The sequence below is a fragment of the Microtus pennsylvanicus genome, chromosome 11 (assembly GCF_037038515.1).
Source record: "Microtus pennsylvanicus isolate mMicPen1 chromosome 11, mMicPen1.hap1, whole genome shotgun sequence".
Classification (NCBI taxonomy): domain Eukaryota; kingdom Metazoa; phylum Chordata; class Mammalia; order Rodentia; family Cricetidae; genus Microtus; species Microtus pennsylvanicus.
The window spans coordinates 44,031,520-44,051,126 of NC_134589.1; the positions used below are offsets into that span (position 1 = coordinate 44,031,520).

The 19,607-nt window shown below is 40.0% G+C and overlaps 1 protein-coding gene across 3 annotated transcripts in view; it reads right to left on the minus strand.

Moving 5' to 3' along the window:
* Ssh2 (slingshot protein phosphatase 2) overlaps positions 1-19,607 on the minus strand; it is a 239,868-nt gene that overhangs the window by 58,411 nt on the left and 161,850 nt on the right. For 2 of the 3 annotated variants that reach the window (XM_075991586.1, XM_075991585.1), the window contains 2 exons: positions 11,959-12,062; positions 6,033-6,097 (listed from right to left, as the gene is read on the minus strand). In XM_075991586.1, the coding sequence (XP_075847701.1) occupies positions 6,033-6,097; positions 11,959-12,062 (169 nt within the window). Of the gene's footprint in view, positions 1-6,032; positions 6,098-11,958; positions 12,063-19,607 lie in introns of those variants that run through there. The other variant, XM_075991587.1, reaches the window with a different exon arrangement.

Sequence of the window (19,607 nt, forward strand, 5' to 3'; positions counted from 1 at the left end):
ATTTTTCTTTAGCTATGTATTATGTTGTATAAATATATGTATACTGTATTTGTGTGTGTTGTACATTATGTGGAGGCAAGAGCTCAACAATGGGTGTCTTCCTCAATTATTTTTTTTCTTTTATTCATTTTACATACCCACTACAGTTCCCCTTCGCTTACTCCCTCCCACTTCCCGCATCCACTCCTCAGAGAGGGTAATGCCTCCCATGGGGAGTCAATAAAGCCTGACATATCAAGTTGATGCAGGACCAAGTCCATCCCCCCTGCATCAAGGCTGAGCAAGGTATCCCACCATAGGGAATGGGCTCCAAAAAACCAGTTCATGTATCAGGGATAAATCCTGGTCCCACTGCCAGGGGTCCTACAAACAGACCAAGCCACACAACTGTCACCCACATGCAGAGGGCCTGGTTCAGTTCCATGCAGACTCTCCAGCTGTCAGCTCAGAGTCCATGAGTTCCCACTAGCTTGGGTCAGCTATTTCTGTAGGTTTTCCCATCATCATCTTGGCCTCCCCTTGCTCATATAATCCCTCCCCCCTCTCTTCGACTGGATTCCAGGAGCTCGGTCTAGGGCTTGGCTGTGGATCTCTGCATCTGCTTCCATCAGGTACTGGATGAAGGTTGGTATTTGTCATTCTGGGTCTGGGTTACTTCACTCAGGATGATTTTTTTTCTAGTTCCATCCATTTGTCTGCAAATTTCATAATCTCATTGTTTCCTCAATTATTCTGTCATATTCTCTGAAATGGGCTCTTTTGCTGAACCTTGAGTTTACTGATTTGGCTAGACTGGATGGCCAGCAAGCCCAGGGATCCCGTCTTTGCTTCTTTAGTGCTTAGATTATAGGTATGAACTATAACACCAGCTTTTTATCTCAAGTCCTCAGAGTTGTGCAATAAGCACTATACTGACTAAGCCATCTCGTTAGCTTTCTATGTCCGATGGTTCATATGTCAATTAGTGGCAACTGACTAAGTCAAGGTTGATGAAAGAAAAAAAATCTTCCTAAAGATTTATAGTCTATAAGCATGCTATCTGGCCTAAGATATTTTGATAAATGATATTCAGTACAAATTTTTCCTGTCTTTTTAATATTTAACTTATAATATCAAGAATCTTTATTCAAAGAGTCATCTTAAGTCCATCTCAGTCCAATTCAAATATTGAACCTAAGTAGAGCAATTCACAGGTCCTACCCCATCATCTAATAGCCAGAAACAGTTGGCTTGAAACATATACCACATCTTTGTTTTAAATTTCTTTTCTTTTTTTAATTTTTTTTTTTGGTTCTTTGAGAGAGGGTTTCTCTGTAACTTTGGAGCCTGTACTGCTACCATAGCCTGGTCCTTAAATTTGTTTTCATCACGATTCTAGACCATGCCTCTGCATGCAGTATTTATCCTCAGGGAAGCCACATTATAAAACCACAATGTCTAGAGAAGCAGTTCACCCAATTCATCAGAAAAGTTTCAAAAGTATGTAAGTATTAAATTTTTGCCAAAAGAACAAGTAAATTCAGTGGCTAAGATTAAAATAAACTTTAGATAAGACATTAATAAACTAAAGAAAACTATCTTCAAGAGTTTGAGAAACGTTTGGATGAAAAAGAATACCAAGTTTTAAAAAAATTCTATAAATTATATTCTGTAGAATCACTGAAAACCATGCTCAAGGCTAAAGATACAGCTCAGTGGTCGGGCACTTGTCTAGCAAGCACAAGAGACCCCAAGTCTGATCCCCAACACAATCAACACCTCCTTGCCAAATTCATGATTAATTTATTGACATGCAAGATATTTATTAAAAACATGTTAAAAAACATTATATGTCTTACTTTATAAAACAACAAAACAAAATTCAGCAAGGCTGTGCTAGTTTTCTCACTGCCCACCCTGGCCTTATGTGAAAACAAAGACAGAATGGAGAGCTGCTTATTCAAATAGTCAGGAATGGTCTTTCCCAGTTTCCTCTTCATTCCTTTTGAATTATCTGATTTGGAAAACAAAAACCAACCCGCACATAATACACTTATTAAAAAAAATCATTTCCACTGTTAAAAAATTTAACATATTGTAAAACTAAAACAAAAAAAAATAATTTTCTTAAATTATTCTGTCAAGTTCTTAGTTTTTGCAAAAACTTCATTGAAGCTTTTGTAAATATTCCGAAAATCATTAATTTCTCACTTGGTTTTTAAGTAGTCCTTTGATAATTCAGAAGACCACTATAAACCATTTCCTTACTTAACAACAAGTTTCTTAAATATTGAAGTAACAGTTATACCTGTACTTGGAAAGTCTCCCAGAGGAAACATCGTTTACAATGTTTAAGTAAAAAATAGGGTTTGGTTGGGTTATTAAGAAGAAAAAGGCCAGGTAGGGGTGACACACGCCTTTAATCCCAGCACTTGGGAGGCAGAGGCAGGTGGATCTCTGTGAGTTCCAGGCCAGCCAGGATAGATAGTGAAACCCTGTCTCGAGAAACCGCGGGGGTGGGGGTGGAAGAAAGCAGGACTTTGATTCAGTTGACTATCCAACTTTTAAACTTATGTACAAGTCCTGAGATAAGAGTTTTAGCATTCCAAATTTAACTCCAAACAAAAGCCTTTGCTTTGGGTCTACAAATGCCTCTTTCAGTTAGAAAGTGCTAATTTGTCCAAAATCACACAATGCATTTACTCATTTTCCTGAAGATGACTCAGTCAATAATCTGAAACATAATGAGTATGTGTTTGTAACAATTCAAAATAACTATAAAATGGCTTGTCATTTTAATGATGAATTCAGAGGCACGAGTTACAACTTTTTGAACTTACGCTCTGTAAATGTAATACATACACGAGCCTCTGTGTCAAAGTCTAAGAAGCTGAAGCTGCACATTTTAGTAGGAAAAGAGGATTTAATCCTCGACTCCGCTTTCCTAACTTTATCCTTCATTCTTTCAAGTTTCATGTGGGAAATTTTAGGGGTTCAAACTAAACTTCAGAAGTTTATGAATGAGAAAAAGATAGAACATAGGATGACATCCTCAGCTTTGGCTTTCCCCAACCACACCATGTTCAAAGCTACGGGCAAATTTCCAGCCTGTACAAGTGACTATGGAGACTGGCTTTAGTAAAATTATATTCAAAAGTGTGATCAGCATCTTTTGGAAGCTTGTTAAAAATGTAAATGATCTCTGCTTCCTCCCCATCAACCAAACTCTGCCAGCGTAGTCCAGAAACTGGTAGCTGGTAGCTGAAAGCAGCTCTTGAGATGATTCTGATATACCCTAAAGTCTCGGGACCACTGCTTTAGAGTACTATAATGCCAAAAGAATGGTCTCCATGTCCGACAGCTGGCTTCTTAAAGAATTACTTGAGAAAATATATATAAAAAATGCAGATGGCCAGAAAGACAATTCAGCAGGTAAAATTTGTGTACAAACCTGGTGATCTGAGCTCAATCCTTGGAGTCCAGCGTGGAAGGAGAAAACCAACTCCTGAAAGTTCTCTGACCTCCACACTACATTTTGGCATAAGTAACCCTATTTACTTTCTCACATGTTCATACAAACATACATATATACACATGTTAAATACTTTTTAAAATGCAGACAATAATAGGAAGATGGCACAGCAGGTAAAATCTCAGTGAGAGAACTTATTTTTAAAAAATAAGGTAGAGTGTAGTGGAGAAGACACCTAACGTCAACCTAAAGCTTCCACATGCACACACATGGTGAGTGTACTTGCGAACAGGTATATACCAAACATAAATTATTAAAACTTTTAAAAAAAAGTTTGACCAGGTGGTGGTGGTACATGCCTTTAATTCCAGCACTCAGGAGGCAGAGGCAGGTGGCTCTCTGAGTTTGACACCAGACTGGTCTACAAAAGTGAGTTCCAGGACAGAAAAAAAAAAAGAAAGAAAAAGTATGCATCAATCAGTGAATAAGGTGGAGAATGATTAAAGAGGAGAGTTATTGAGGAAGATGATACCCAACATTAGCCTCTGGCTTCTACATGTATATGTACACACAGAGCACAGAACCAGCATTTGAGAGACCAGTTAACAAAATTAAAAGGTAAAGTAAAGGATGAATCAGTGATTACCAGAGGGTTCAGAAGATTGGTCGACTTTCCACAGTCACTCTCACACTTTGCTCATTCACTCTCTTGTTGGGGAGGAAGTAGAAGCCAGCTATTTGAATTTAATATGCCTGTGGCTTAATCAACTTCCAAACTACTACTCTAACCTAGAGGGTCTGATGTCCACACACTTGGATAACATTAATAACTGCCTCGTGTACATCCTTTTGTCTATTCTGTATTAGCTTCTAGACAATCTTTTTTTTTTTTTTTTTGGTTTTTCGAGACAGGGTTTCTCTGTGGTTTTGGAGCCTGTCCTGGAACTAGCTCTTGTAGACCAGGCTGGTCTCGAACTCACAGAGATCCGCCTGCCTCTGCCTCCCGAGTGCTGGGATTAAAGGCGTGCGCCACCACCGCCCGGCTAGACAATCTTTCTTAGATACTATAGCTGGCTCATGCTATTTCTTGGCTCAAAAACTTGTATTTTGCAACTGCTTCATGAAGAATGACTGGCTTTATAGTAATCTAGGGGATCAAATACAAATGTAAATGTGAAATATGCCAATGGATACTAAACAGAACCACATGCTCATCTCACACAGAGATCCGCCTTCTTTTGACTCCCAAGTACAGGCCATTATGCCTACGTGTTGTTTGGTCTTTGAGAGTGTCTTGTTGGTGTATTATTTCATTTAGACCAGGCTGGCCTTAAACTTGAAGTAGCTCTCTTGTTTCAGCTTCTCAAGAACTGGGATGATAGGTGTGTACCACTATGCTAGGTATTCATTCTACTTTGGTTTTCCTATTTTTAATAGAGTCAGAAAAGTAACCATGTAAAAAGGACACACGACTTCTAAGTGTGCAGGAGACAACAGGGTATGCAGATTACAGCAAACAGGAATCCAGCAGGATCTCTACATGCCAATCTAGTTATGTTTTGTCATGAGAGGATAAAATCTTGGCACTGCTAGAAGTTTAGTCTTCTGAAGACCCAGGTTTGGACTTTTATATGTAATCCAGCTTTAAAATTCTGGATAATATAAAAACCAAACCAAACTAAACAGCTGGGTGTTCTAAACAGAACATACCTCTAGTCTGTGAGCTGTCTGTTTGAGATCTCTGGTTTACAACGTTAAAGCCTCGTCTGCCTGCCTCACTCCTACAGCAGCATTTCATTCCTCCTCCTCCTCTTCCTCCTCCTCCTCTTCTTCTTCTTCTTCTTCTTTTTTTTTTTGAGACAAGGTCTCTTTAAACAGCCCTGGCTGTACTGGAATTCACTTTGTAGAACAGTTCTGGCCTCAAACTCATGAAGATCCGCCTGTCTCTGCCTCCCGAGTGCTGGGATTAAAGACATTCAGCTACCATACTTGCCCCCTATTTCATACTTCTTAATGTATCTATCTAATACTGCCAACTGTGAGAGTAGTCAGGGAAAGAGGAAAAGCTTAAGGTAATTTGTTCAACATCACACGGTCAGCAAGAACGCAAGCCCAGGTCTCTTGACTCTGAGGTCAGTAACACTTGCTAGCTGTTTCACTTATACCTCCTTATCCCTTCCTTTATGTGCTTTTGCTTACGTTATGTTCTTATTTAGGATGAATTCTGTCTGCTTAATCTCATCATCTTTTAAGATCTGTTCAAGTTCTATTGTCTAACATAAAACCTTCCTTAACCAGGTCAATTTCCCAAGTTTTCTCTCCTTTTTCTGAACTTCAATTGATGTTGTGGATAATAACTTACAAACCAGCACTTAACAACAATCTTGAGCCATCAAAGTATTTTATATCACTTCATGTTATATTTTATAAGAATTAAATTCTCAGCTGGATAGCAATAGGTCAATCTTCATTTCTATTCCACCTAGTTCTTAGCACTGTGTTTTAACAAAAATTGACTTAAATATTGGCTATTTTAGGCAGCCTTTTGAGGAAGACAATTATGATAATGCCATTAACTTACCAGCCTTATGTTGTCCTCTGGGCGAAGTAATAAGAACATTGCTTGAAGATGTTGTTGGAGATCACCTGGTGAAATTTACAAAGATTATTAGTCTCCATTCAAAAATCAAAAGAGAGGACAGGCGATGGTGGCACATGCCTTTAATCCCAGTACTCAGGAGCCAGAGGCAGGTGTATCTCTGTGAGTTCAAGGCCAGTCTGAGCTAGAGAGCAAGTTCCAGGACAGGCTCCCATAGCTACTGAGAAATTCTGTCTTGAACACTCCCCCCAAAAAAAACAAACCCAAACCTAAACAAAACAAAAGATTCAAGATACTAGCACTCAGGAGGCATAGGCAGGAGGATCTCTAAGTTCAAGGCCAGCCAAGCAAGTTCCAGGACAGCCAGGACTACACAGAGAAACCCCATCTCAAAAAACTAAAACAAAAACAAAAAGGGATTTAAGACAATAAGGATGATGCTAGGCCTCATGGTACAGTCTTTAATCCCAACACCCAGGAGGCTGAAGCTGGTGGATTTCTATGAGTTCAAGGACAGCCTGGTTTACCTAGTGAGCTTCATGCCAGTCAGGGCTATGTGGTGAGACCCTGTCTCAAACAACAACAACAAACCAAAACCAAAACCAAAACCAAAACCAAAAGAGACTAAGGATAAAAAACAAAATATGACAAAACCCCGTGAAAACTCATACTTTGTAAGTTTGTGGCAGAATATATATACATATTTTAAAAGAATAGGGCTGGGCATTGGTGGTGAATGTCTTTAATCCCAGCACTAGGGAGGCAGAGGCAGGCAGATCTCTGTGAGTTCGAGGCCAGCCTGGTCTACAAGAGCTAGGTCCAGGACCAGCTTGATAGCTACAGTGAAACCCTGTCTCAAAAACCAAAATAATAATAATAATAATATAAAATAATAAAAAGAATAGGAATTTGAACACAGCTATATTGTATAGGTGGACAATGATTCTCACAGAAAACATGGGCTATTAAGTGAAAATCACCAGTACTAGGTATGGGTTCCATCTCTACATGCTATTGGTCAGGGAGACTTTACAGGTATCCCCCAAAATACAGGCTATTGTCATTGCTCTTAGCTGCCTACAGAATTAGATGGTATGCCCCTACTGCTGAAGACATAATAGACTTCAGCTGCAGGATATAGGAATCAATCTGGAATTGGCCTGAAAGTTTCTCTCTGCTGACTGATTTTTATAGTGCCAGAAGGTGCCATGCAGGCCACTGTGGGGAGGAGACATGCAGCCAATCCTGCATGGTGCAACACTGGCATCCCAGACAAGATGCGCCCACTGGTGCAACAATGGCACAAAGGTGAGGTGGTAACCAATTGCTTTTAGATTGAATATGAAGCTTGTTCTACATGAAAGAATTTAGGCCTTGTACTGTAAACCTGGTCAAAAGCCCAAGGTTCTGAAGGGCACAGGCTCTGGGGAAAGAACTTATTACCATTGTTTTCTCAAACAGCATGTTGTCGAACTACCTTTTTAATATTTATGCTTACACCCACAGATGAGCATTGCCCTCGGCACTGACCAGAGAGGCTTCTTTCTGCAGTGGCCAAGAGTAATGCACTCCTAACTGGGCAAGGTGCTGCAGTGGTCAACAGTTAACGTACACTCCTACTGGGCAAGGTGCTGCAGCGGTCAACAGTTAACACACACTCCTAACTGGGCAAGGTGCTGCAGTGCTCAACAGTTAACACACACTCCTACTGGGCAAGGTGCTGCAGTGCTCAACAGTTAACACACACTCCTAACGGGGCAAGGTGCTGCAGCGGTCAACAGTTAACACACACTCCTAACGGGGCAAGGTGCTGCAGTGCTCAACAGTTAACACACACTCCTAACTGGGCAAGGTGCTGCAGTGCTCAACAGTTAACACACACTCCTAACTGGGCAAGGTGCTGAGAGGATCTGCTGAGGGCTCATCCCAAAATAGGGCACCTATTCACCTCTTATGTCTCAACATAAGTTCAGGAAAACTGCAGAAGGGCAGAAAGAATGTAAGAGCCAGAGGATAGGAAGCAATGTGAGATGCTGGGCATCACACCCTGGAACTCATTGCAGCTATGGTTATCAGCACAAGATCAGTAAACATTCTAACAGGCAGCACTAACCGGACTTAGTGGGTTATTAACAAAAAAAGGGGAAAGGCCATGAAAGGGAGAGGGGCATGTGCTAGAGGTGTCAGAAGAGGTGGGAGAGAGGAACTGAGAGTTCCTGGGGGAGTAGGAAGGAGTGTTGGGGATGCATACAATCAAGACTGTTTACATGATGAAACTGTCAAGAAGTAACTAAAAGTATTCTATAAAAAAAGAGGGGCTGGAGAAATGGCTCAGGATTTAAGAACACTTGCTACTCTCTTCCACAGGACTGGGTTTAATCCTGACAACTATCTACAACTCCAGCTTCAGGAGATTTGATGCTGCATCTCAAGCGTCTGCAATCATGTGTACACACCCACATGCAGACATACACCTATACATAATTGAAAATAAGTCTTTAAAAAGGACAGATGAGTTTAAAAAAAGATATAAGACCAAGTTTATTTTCTTTTTTCATTTCCCCATTCTGTACTGGGAAGTCTGAAGATTTGGCTAACAGGAAACAGATAATATGCTGTTACAAATGAAGACAATCTAAGAACCCAGGGCTTTATTGCTACTCACGTATGGCACTTTTAAAAGAGCTTTAATATGTCTGATACAGCCACATAATCATGGATGCCAGCATAGCTTGTTTTCACACTAGGCTTGAAACCTACATATATAATTTCCTTTGTGTTTACTTCATAGCTTTCAAGTAGGACGCTAGCTGTACACGAAGTAGTGTGAGGTAAGAAGAAAAATGCAGGTAGGCATGTTTAAAGGTTGACAAGTCAGGAAACCTTTTCTCAAAGAATAATTTTTGCTTCCTTCCCCATTTCACTGCTTGCTTCTGACTAATTCCAGTGTAACAGAAGCCTTTGACTTCCAAACTGAAAAGAAGATCCATCCATTCTACTGTTTCAAGCCCAGAGATACAATCTGAAGAAGCAGGATGGGTTCCCAGGCATAAACACAAGAGAAATGAAAATACATGTGCAGATGAAAACTTACATGCAATTTCATGTTCATTATTTGTAACAGTCTACAATTCTAGCACTTGGGAGGTAAAGACAGAAGGATTAGGAGTTCAAAGTAAGCTTTGAATACATGGTGAGTTGCTTAAGATCTTGCCTCAAAAGAAACAAATAAACAGGTACCGCTCCCCCCAAAAAAACCCCACAAAACAACAACAACAACAAAACCAAATTTATACCAGATATAGTGGCTCAAAAGTACAATCTCAATGCATAAGAAGCTGAGGCAGGAAGATCGCTGTAAATCTAAGGCCATTTTGGGTTACAGAATGTGATTCTATCTTAAAGAAAACAACAGCAGCAGCAACAACAACAACAACAAAAACCCAAAAAACTAGCCGGGTGGTGGTGGCGCACGCCTTTAATCCCAGCACTCGGGAGGCAGAGGCAGGCGGATCTCTGTGAGTTCGAGACCAGCCTGGTCTACAAGAGCTAGTTCCAGGACAGGCTCCAAAATCACAGAGAAACCCTGTCTCGAAAAACCAAAAAAAAAAAAACAAAAAAAAAAAACCAAAAAAAAAAAAACCAAAAAAACCCCCAAAAAACTAAAATCAGGGCCGGTGATACATTGAAGCAGTAGAGGGCTTGCCTTACATGAACCAAGGCTCCTGGGTTCCATCCTTAGCACAATGAGGCAACAAACACCACCACAAACCTACCCTAAGTTCTTCTTGAAGACCATGAGGGGTAGCCTTGGAAAAGACTTTCAGGATGCAGAACCTCTGGAGAACCCTAAATAGCAGGGTAAAATTTCTCAAGGCACTAGTGGTATAAAGATCCAGCTGACTTATTTCAAAGCCAGGCAAAACCCAGGACTCTTCCTTCTGCTGTAAGGCCTCTTATCTGAGCTGTATATCTAGAAGTTTAGTTTCCTTACCTGTGAAAAGGTTAGCTATGAGCAAGCAAGGTGCTATTTCCTACAGGGAAATCCACGTGGACAGAGACCAACAGGCAGTGTACCTCTGAAGTCCCTCCTTTACTTTATACTCTTCACACATAGTTCACCAATAGTGAAGGGCAGATCAAGTTTGATTAAAGAATTTTCATCATTTTCCTTTTAAAGATACTTAGATGTTTGCTAATAATATAATTTTTAAATTGCCAAACAGTATTTGGATATTTTAAATGCCCAGATTAAAAAAAAAACTAGGCAGATTCAAGAAATATGCATAGGGCCGGGCGATGGTGGCGCACGCCTTTAATTCCAGTTCTCGGGAGGCAGAGGCAGGCGGATCCCTGTGAGTTCGAGACCAATCTGGTCTACAGAGCTAGTTCCAGGACAGGCTCCAAAGCCACATAGAAACCCTGTCTTGAAAAAACCAAAAAAAATAAATAAATATGCATAGGAACATACTATCAGACACTGTAATCCCTTGATGCACGTTATTCTACTTAGCCAAGGCAGCTTATGTGAAGATTTGGATTGTGTAAACTTCATTTCTACATATATCACCTCATCTGTCTAGTCTGGATCACAAGTCAATTCCATGCAACCTGTGTTAAACCGACTTTCTCTTTTTACCTATGTGAACAATGTCAAATAGAAATATTTGAGTGTGAAAATTTCATCCAAAAAAAAAAAGTCAACCAGTGCCAGGGAGGAGCTTGAAAAGCAGATAACCCCATTAACTCTTCCATGCCAGGGGGTAATCCACCCAGAATATAAGAAGACAACAGCTTGTCTTCTTTCTACTGTCAGAAATATCCACATTCGGGGCTGGAGAGGTGGCTCAGTGGTTAAGAGCACTGGTTGCTCTTCCAGAGGTCCTGAGTTCGATTCCCAGCAACCGCATGGTGGCTGACAACCATCTTTAATGAGATCTGGCGCCCTCCTCTGGTGTACATCCGTACATGGAGGCAGAATGTTGTATACATAATAAATAAATACATAAATAAATAAAAAAAAAGAAATATCCACATTCAACAGAAATAAAAAGCTGAGCTTAGATCATTTCCTTTGCATATTCAGACTTCCTGGCAAAGTGCTCATCCCTACCTATGAAGGAGGACACTGAGGAGGAAGCACTGTGAAAGTAAACCCAAGCTAATTTTCAAAAGTTTTCTCTCCCTTACTTAAAAAAAATTGTCATTGCCAGAGAGTTTTGGCAGGAAGTTATTAACATGGCCTAGGGAAACTAGTTATAATTGTGGGCTGCTACACTTCTAATGAGATGAAAGCCCAAACAAGAAGTAGCACAGCCTCTAAAGTAGCTGAGATTAGTTTGATTATGGCTAAACTCAACTATTGACTCAATAGGATCCAGTATTTCTTGCTTTCACCTCTGATCTGTAAATTCAAGTTCAATTACTTGTAATCTCTTCTACTCCAGTAGGGCACAAGTCAACAAAATTAAGGTAAAGGGCTGTGTGGTTAGCTTTAACTGTCAACTTGACAGAGCCTACATCATCTGAGAAGAAAGTCAGCGAGGGGCTGCCTACATGGGGCAGCCTGAGGGTGTGTGTCCAGGGGACTGACTGATGGGGTGAGACTCAGCACACTTTGAGTGGCACCACTCCTAGGCAGGTTTGGTCCTAAACCGAGTAAGAGTAGAGAACCTGAGCTGAACACAAGCAAGCAAGAAAGTGAGCATGTATGCATTTATTTCTCACTGCTCTTGACTGTGGATGTGATGTGACTACTGTTTGAAATTTCTGCCTTGACTTCCCTACAATAATGGAATAATCTGGAATTACGAGCTAAAACAAACTCTTTCTTCCTAGAATTGCTTTTTGTCTAGACAGTTTATCCTAGCAACAAAAAGGAAATTAGAACATATATGTGCAGTTTTACCTGCATGCTTGTTGCGTCTGTGGCTGATTCTTGGTGTAGACGAGCCATTCCCCCGTGGTAGAAAAAGGGCAGCACCTTTGACAGTTAAAAAGCTCTCGCTGATGCTGCAAGGAAAAAAATTAAGAGAAACATTACTTAAGGATGGAAAGTAAAGGGAGACCCAGTTTAGGATTTCTTTCTTTGCCGTATAGGGGATGATGGCTGGTGGGTACAGGAGTCTAGCTGGATAGAACACATAACTTCTAATGTTTTATAGCACAGTAGCATTAACTATGATTGATTACAAGTGTACACTTCAAATTAGCAATAAGATTTTGACAGTTCCTAAAAAAGGAAATGATAAATGTCTAAGGTGATGACTATGACCTTTGAGCACCCAGACCTATCACTGAACATTGTCTACACGAGGTGGAGAGATGGCTCCCCAGTTAAGAGCACTTACTCTTTCAGAGGGCCCAGGTTAAATTCCCAGTACCCATATGGTACTCAACACCATTCAGTTCCAGGGGATTCAACAAGCAAACATACAGTGCACTTGCATGTATATAGGCAAAACATTCATGCACATAAGTAAAAATAAATAGATCTAAAGAAATAAAAACTGTATATGGGTATCAAAATATTACATTTTATCTCATAAATATGTACAACTGCTATGTGCAAATTAAAAATAAAGAACTAGAATTGTACTCTCGGTAAGCTGCACTGAAGGTTACTAGCACAGAGGCAGCGAGCTTTACTCCCTGGAGTGGATCTCCATGTTAGCATCATTCATGTGGGAGGCTGAGAACATAAGTGGAGAATTATTGCTTAGGACAGAAGATATTCAAAATCATAATTACAAGTAGATAGCCACAGAAAACATATCGAAATTTCTTTTATAACAATGGACTTAAGAAGCCTTTCATTATTAGTCACAAAATCTGAAAAGAATAGAAAGTCAGAACTTTTAAGTCACTCATGGCAAAGTTTAGAAACATGTAATAGAGGTTTCTACATTTGCCCCCAAGTATGTAGTGCTATTCCGGGTTAACCAGTGCACTCAAACAATGCTGCCTACTCAAAACTTTCTACTTGGAAAAATCTAACTGGCATCTCAAATTTCCACTGTCAAAGCTAAATTACTGGGCTGGGGACACAGCTTACAGGTAAAGCACTTGCCGAACATGTGCAAAAATCTTAGCTTAATCCCCTAATATTGTCAAACCAAACCAAAAACAAACAAACAAAAACCTGAAAAAAAATCACCAAAAATAACAAAGAATCTCTCTAAACCTTTCCTGTGGTTCTGGGGATCAAACCCAGGACCTCATACAACTAGGCAAGAGCAACACTATGGAGCTAAGACCCAGTCCTCCAAACTCTTAAGCACTTCCTCACAACTGATCCTGACATTCATCTATACAGTTGTTTGGAACAAATTTAGAACAGTCAAGTCAGCCTTTGTGTCTTTTTACCTCCCCACAATATATCTCTAACCCATCTGCAAGTCCTATGGGATGCACTCTCAACCTACTCTGAATTGTCCACCTACTCCCATCATAATTTCTACTCTGGTTCATAGTATTGCCATTTCCTTCTTATTTTGTGCTTGCTTGGGCTTTTTAAAAAGTATTTTACCTGGGTGGTGGCGGCGAATGCCTTTAATCCCAGCACCCAGGAGACAGAGGCAGGCACATCTGAGTTCAAGGCTAGTCTGGGCCAGACAGGGCTACACAAGGAAACCCTTTCTCAAAAACAAAACAAAACAAAAAAACCCCAACAACAACAACAACAACAACAACAACAACAACAACAACAACAACAACAAAACAAAACAAAACAAACAAACAAAAAAACCCAACCAACCAGGGCTGGAGAGGTGGCTCAGCGGTTAAGAGCACTAGCTGCTCTTACAGAGGTCCTGAGTTCAATTCCCAGTACTGACATGGTGGCTCACAACCATCTATAATGAGATCTGGTGCCCCCTTCTGGCATGCAGGTGTGCATGCAGGAAGAACTCTATACATAATAAGTAAGCCTTAAAAAAAACCCAACCAGGGCTGGAGAGATGGCTCAGAGGTTAAGAGCATTGCCTGCTCTTCCAAAGGTCCTGAGTTCAATTCCCAGCAACTACATGGTGGCTCACAACCATCTGTAATGAGATCTGGTGCCCTCTTCTGGCCAGAATATTGTATATATAATCAATCAATCAATAAATAAATAATTAAAAAAAAACCCAACCAACCAAACAACAACCCCCCTCCAAAACCACAAACATACACAAAAAAATTCACCTTTGCTGATGTGACTGAGTCTTAGCAACTCCCCTGATTTTTTGAGATAGGATCTCACAGAGCCATGCTGGCCTTGAACTTTACTATGTAGCAAAGAATGACTCTAAATGGATCTTCTTGTATCCACTTCCCAAGTACTGGGATGAAGGTGTGAGCAGTCTTGTTCTTCCAATAGTTTTTTTAGTGGTGAGACAGTGTTATACTAATAGAACTACAATGACTTTTCAACCAGTTTCTTAGCACTTACTAGACTGACTTGTATACACAGTCAGTAGTTGTCTAGTAAACTTTTGTTAGAATAATGGTGAAAAAGTAAAAATAGATAAAGAAAGAAAAGAAATTTTCTGTTTTGTTTTGAAGTAGAATATCATGTAGCCCACACTGGCTTCACTCACCTATGTAGTTCTAAATGATGACTTCATCTCTTCCTCCTGCTGCTACCTCTCCAGTGTTGATATTTTAGACAAGTGGTAACATAATCTGAGTGTTTAGTTTGTAATAAAAGGTTTTAAATGAAAGTTTTCAAACAGATAGGCAAGGTGGTGAATGCCTTTAATCCCAGCACCCAGGAGGCAGAGGGAGGTGGATGTAAGTATGAGGACAGCCTGGTCTACATACTAAGATCATCCCAAAACAAATCAAAACAAAACAAAAAACAAACAAGCAAAAAACCAAAACAAACTTTTTAAAGGTACAGAAGAGTAGTGTGAGTGTGTGTGTGTGTGTGTGTGTGCGCGCGCACACGCGCAGGGGTGGTGGTGGTGGCAAGGCTGGAGAGATGATGCTTTTGCAGATGACTCAGGTTTAGCTCCCAATACTATATTAATCGGCTCACAACTGCCTGTAATTCCAGTTCAGATCAATCAACCTCTTCTTGCTTCCTCAAGCACTTACACACATTTGGTGCATATACATATACACAGGCATGCACGCACGCACACACACACACATACACACACACAAAATAAATAGATAAGTAAATAGGAAGAATTTATGAATGCCCATATTTCTATCACATTCTAGCTTTAGTTCTTGGCTAATTTTCTATCTTCATCATCTATTTTCATCTCCTTCACTTTGTCTTTAATGTGAATCAAATCCCAGACACTTATATCAGCAAAAGCCTTTCAGCAGTTCTGTCTGCAACCATGTTTGCTCCTCTGCTACTCACTCTTCGAACTGCGGCCGAAGTGCTTTAAAGTATATTCCGATTACTGAGGTAGAGGTAAGAGCCAGTGGCTGGCTGCTTTGCTTGTCTGGTCTTCAGGTTGAAGATCAAAGACCTCATTATAAAGCCAGCCACACCGAACCTTATAGAAGAGAAAGTGGGAAGTACACTTGAATGCATTGGCACAGGGAACCACTTCCTAAATAGAACCCCAGCAGCACGGACACTGAGTGAAACAATTAATAAATGGGACCTCCTGAAACTGAAAACCTTCTGTGACATGGTCAACAAGACAAAACAACAGCCTACAGAATGGGAAAAGATCTTCACTAGCCCCACATCAGACAGAGGTCTGATCTCCAAAATATACAAAGAACTCAAGAAATTGGACACCAGAAGAACACACAATCCAATAAAAAATGAAGTACAGACCTAAACAGAGAACTCTCAACAGAGGAATCTAAAATGGTTGAAAGACACTTAAGGAAATGTTCAACATCCTTAGTCATCAGAGAAATGCAAATCAAAACAACTCTGAGATTCCATCTTACACCTGTAAGAATGGCCAAGATCAAAAACACTGATGACAACTTATGCTGGAGAGGATGTGGGGAAAAGGGAACACTTCTGCATTACTGGTGGGAATGCAAGCTGGCACAACCCCTTTGGATGTCAGTGTGGCGATTTCTTAGAAAATTAGGAAACAACCTAAATGCTAATCGAAAAATGGATAAGAAAAATGTGGTACATTTACACAATGGAGTACTACACAGCAGAAAAAACTAATGACAGCTTGAATTTTGCAGGAAAATGGATGGAGCTAGAAAACATCATTTTGAGTGAGGTAACCCAGACCCAGAAAGACAATTATCACATGTACTCACTCATAGGTGGTTTTAAAGCATAAAGCAAAGAAAACCAGCCTGCAAACCACAATCCCAGAGAACTTAGACAACAATGCGGACACTGAGAGAGACTTACATAGATCTAATCTACATGGGAAGTAGAAAGTAGAAAAAGACAAGATCTCCTGAGTAAATTGGGAGCATGGGGATTTTGGGAGAGGGTTAAAGGGGGAGGGGAGGGGCAGGGAGGGAAACAGAGAAAAATGTATAGCTCAATAAATATCAATAAAAATGTATAAAAATGTGTTATAGAGTACACTGGGTGTGGTGGTGACTGTTTTTAATTCCAGCATTTGAGAAGTAGGGGCAGATCCTTGTGAGGCCAACTTTTGGTCTACATAGTAAGTTATAGGCTAACCAGGGCTACATCATGAGACTCTGTCTCATTAAAAAAAAAGGTGTTATAGAACTCCATGTACGTAGTAGATTAAGGGATCAAAAATGAAATTGTTTATGGTAAGTGGGCAAGATAAATCAGCAGCTTTATAATGCTCAATTTTGGCTCAACATCACGCTTCAATAAAGTGGTATGCGATTGATAAAATTTTTGAGGTTGAAAGCAGCCCGAGAGACTGGACACATTTTAAAAAAAGAAAACACATTAAGAATCTATAGATGTCATTTAAAAAACTTGCATGCTGGCTAGGAGAGGCTGCCTTGATTTTGTTTTGTTTTCATCTTTAAATAAAGCACTGTTCTCTTGTGGTCTGTTGAGCAAGCCCTGTCTCCTGTTACATCCGTGGTGTGCACATGCCCCTGTGTTGTGGACCAGTTTCACTGACATTATGGGAACAATGTAAAACAAAATGTCTGAGTGACAGGATGAGTGGAGTACACCACAGACAGGAAATGAAATTCACACTTCTGCCAACACAGCAACGGTCTGCTTTACTAACTGAAAAAACAAAGTAAGTTAAATAGTCTACCTACTCACTCAGCAAAGCTACCAGCTTTGGGCACTTTGGTTCTCAGGAACACAGCAGTTATCTATACCTACGAAAGAAGTATTTGCCGAGTGACAGCGTAGCAGCTGAACACACTCCAGTCACTCCTTTTGTGAGACACAAGTAGTTTCTTTTGACAAACAGCAGCTGAAACTAACTTCCTGGTTTGGGGAGTTCTGTAACACTTTTGTTGCCTATGTGCTAAAGAATATCTATGAACATTTTTTTGTTTTGTTTTAAACAGTTAAATGTACTTTTCAAAATGCATGTAGTGTTTTTACAAAAGTAATGTTTGGGGCAATGGCCTTAGTTAATTCAAAGGTGTTTGGATTCTATAAATTCATGATTAGAAAGAACAGGAGCATCTGGGGATGTAGGTCAGTTTGAAAAGTACTTGTTTAGCATGTACAAAGTACTGAGTTTGATCCCCAGTACTGCAGACTGGATGTGACATAAATATTTGTAAAAGCAGATCAGGGATCATACCCACATAGGGATAAGGGAAACCAGTCTTTCTATTAGGCTCATTTGCACAAATACCAATAAATGCACAGCAGACCCAGCTGGGCCAGACAGAAGATTATGACTAAGTGTGACAGAGGATCCCTGAGAGTGGCACTCAACACACACTAGATGACACATCCCATCCTCCTTATTCTATGGCCCTAGATATAAGTCCTCAGTGATGACAAAAGTGACATACTGTTGGTAAAAGAGGGATCAGGGATAAGAAGTGGATGACTACATTTTATTACTCTGATGTGTGTGTGGGAGTGAAGTAAATCATGCTATCAAAGCTTAACAGAAACACAGCGGTCAAAGTGGGAAAACAAAATTTGTAATCATTTAGCTCCGATGAACCAGATTAAACACTTTGTATTGAATAAAATTATATGTAAGTTTAATTTCATGTCCTTCAGTGTAAGGTAAGAAGCTTAGTGATCTTGCAAGAATAGGAAGAAATCTAGTTATGCCACTATCAGTGTTTCTGAAACCGCTGTTCAGAGATTCAGTAGATGGAATTGCTCTTTAAAAATCTGTTCTGAGGGGCCAACCTGGTAGTTCAATGGTAAAGGTGTTTTGGGGCCACACCTGATGACCTCGATTTAATTCAAATACAAAGCCCAAAGGACTTAAGAATCCCTATCTAAAAAAGAAAAATGACAGAGAAAATTCTCCTTGCTCCAAAGATGATAAAATAGCTCTTAGAGGATCGCTGATCTAAGGAAGAGTGACAGTGGTAATGCTCGTCAGTCTTCACAAGCATAAAGCTGAAGAGCGTGTTTCTCTTCGCCATGAGACTACTACTCAGAGAGCGAAAGGCATTGCTGCTTACATACAAGACATTAGTTAATAAGTTAACCCAGCTATATTAAATGCTAGGCACTAAGTGCCTCATTTCAACTTTATAACACATACTACTTTTAGTTCCACTTTACTTAGAGGTATCAGAGGGGCTCAAAACAGTATTTGTCTAAGGCCATATAGCTAGTAACCTCAGAATAAGGATGCACGATCTGATGTGAAAGTCCTACTCCAAATAATTTTTCTTTGTTACTCTAATTTTAGGAACAGTATAATAGATGAAATATAGTATCTTCTCTACAGAGAATTTTAAAAGAGAACTTAAAAGTATAGCACAGTGTAAGAGAACTAAAGGTAATGGAGAACATCCGGCCGAGAGATTAATCTAATTGGGTTGGATAATTAAGAACTACAACCTCTACTGGGAATGTTGTAGCATTTCAGTCTCAAAATTGGGGAAAGAGCACTGTGTTCTTTGGGCAAGCACCCCTGGCTAAAGCCTTCAGATCAAAATCACTTCCTAAAGCAAGCCATTTGTCAACTGGCTGTTTTTTTTCTCAGGCAAAGTACATAAAGGAAAAGGTCAACTAAGGGAAGGAAGAAAATACTTAGCCACTCTGAGACTGGAAAAGTCTTTGAGGAATGTGGTCAGAGTGGTCGCCCGTGACCAGGCAGGAAGGTTAAGGAAACAAAACAAAGCAGTGCACACCTGGCCAAATGGCTGAATGTTGGCTGGACCAGAGATTCTGTTTTATAATGAAACATACACAGAAAGAAATGGGTAATTTACTATGAAAATAAGTTTCAGGGATGGGAGATGGCTCAGCAGTTAAAACCACCGGCTGTTCTTACAGAGGACCTGGGTTTGTTTGGTTCTAAGCACCCACACAGCATCTCACAACTACCTATAATTCCAATTCCAGGGGATCTGATTCCCTCTTCTGACCTCCTCAGGCACCAGGCACTCATGTGGTGAGTAAATGTAGGCAAAATACTTGTAAAAATAAAAATAAACAAATCTTAAAAAGTTATTTTAAAAAGGAACTTTCAT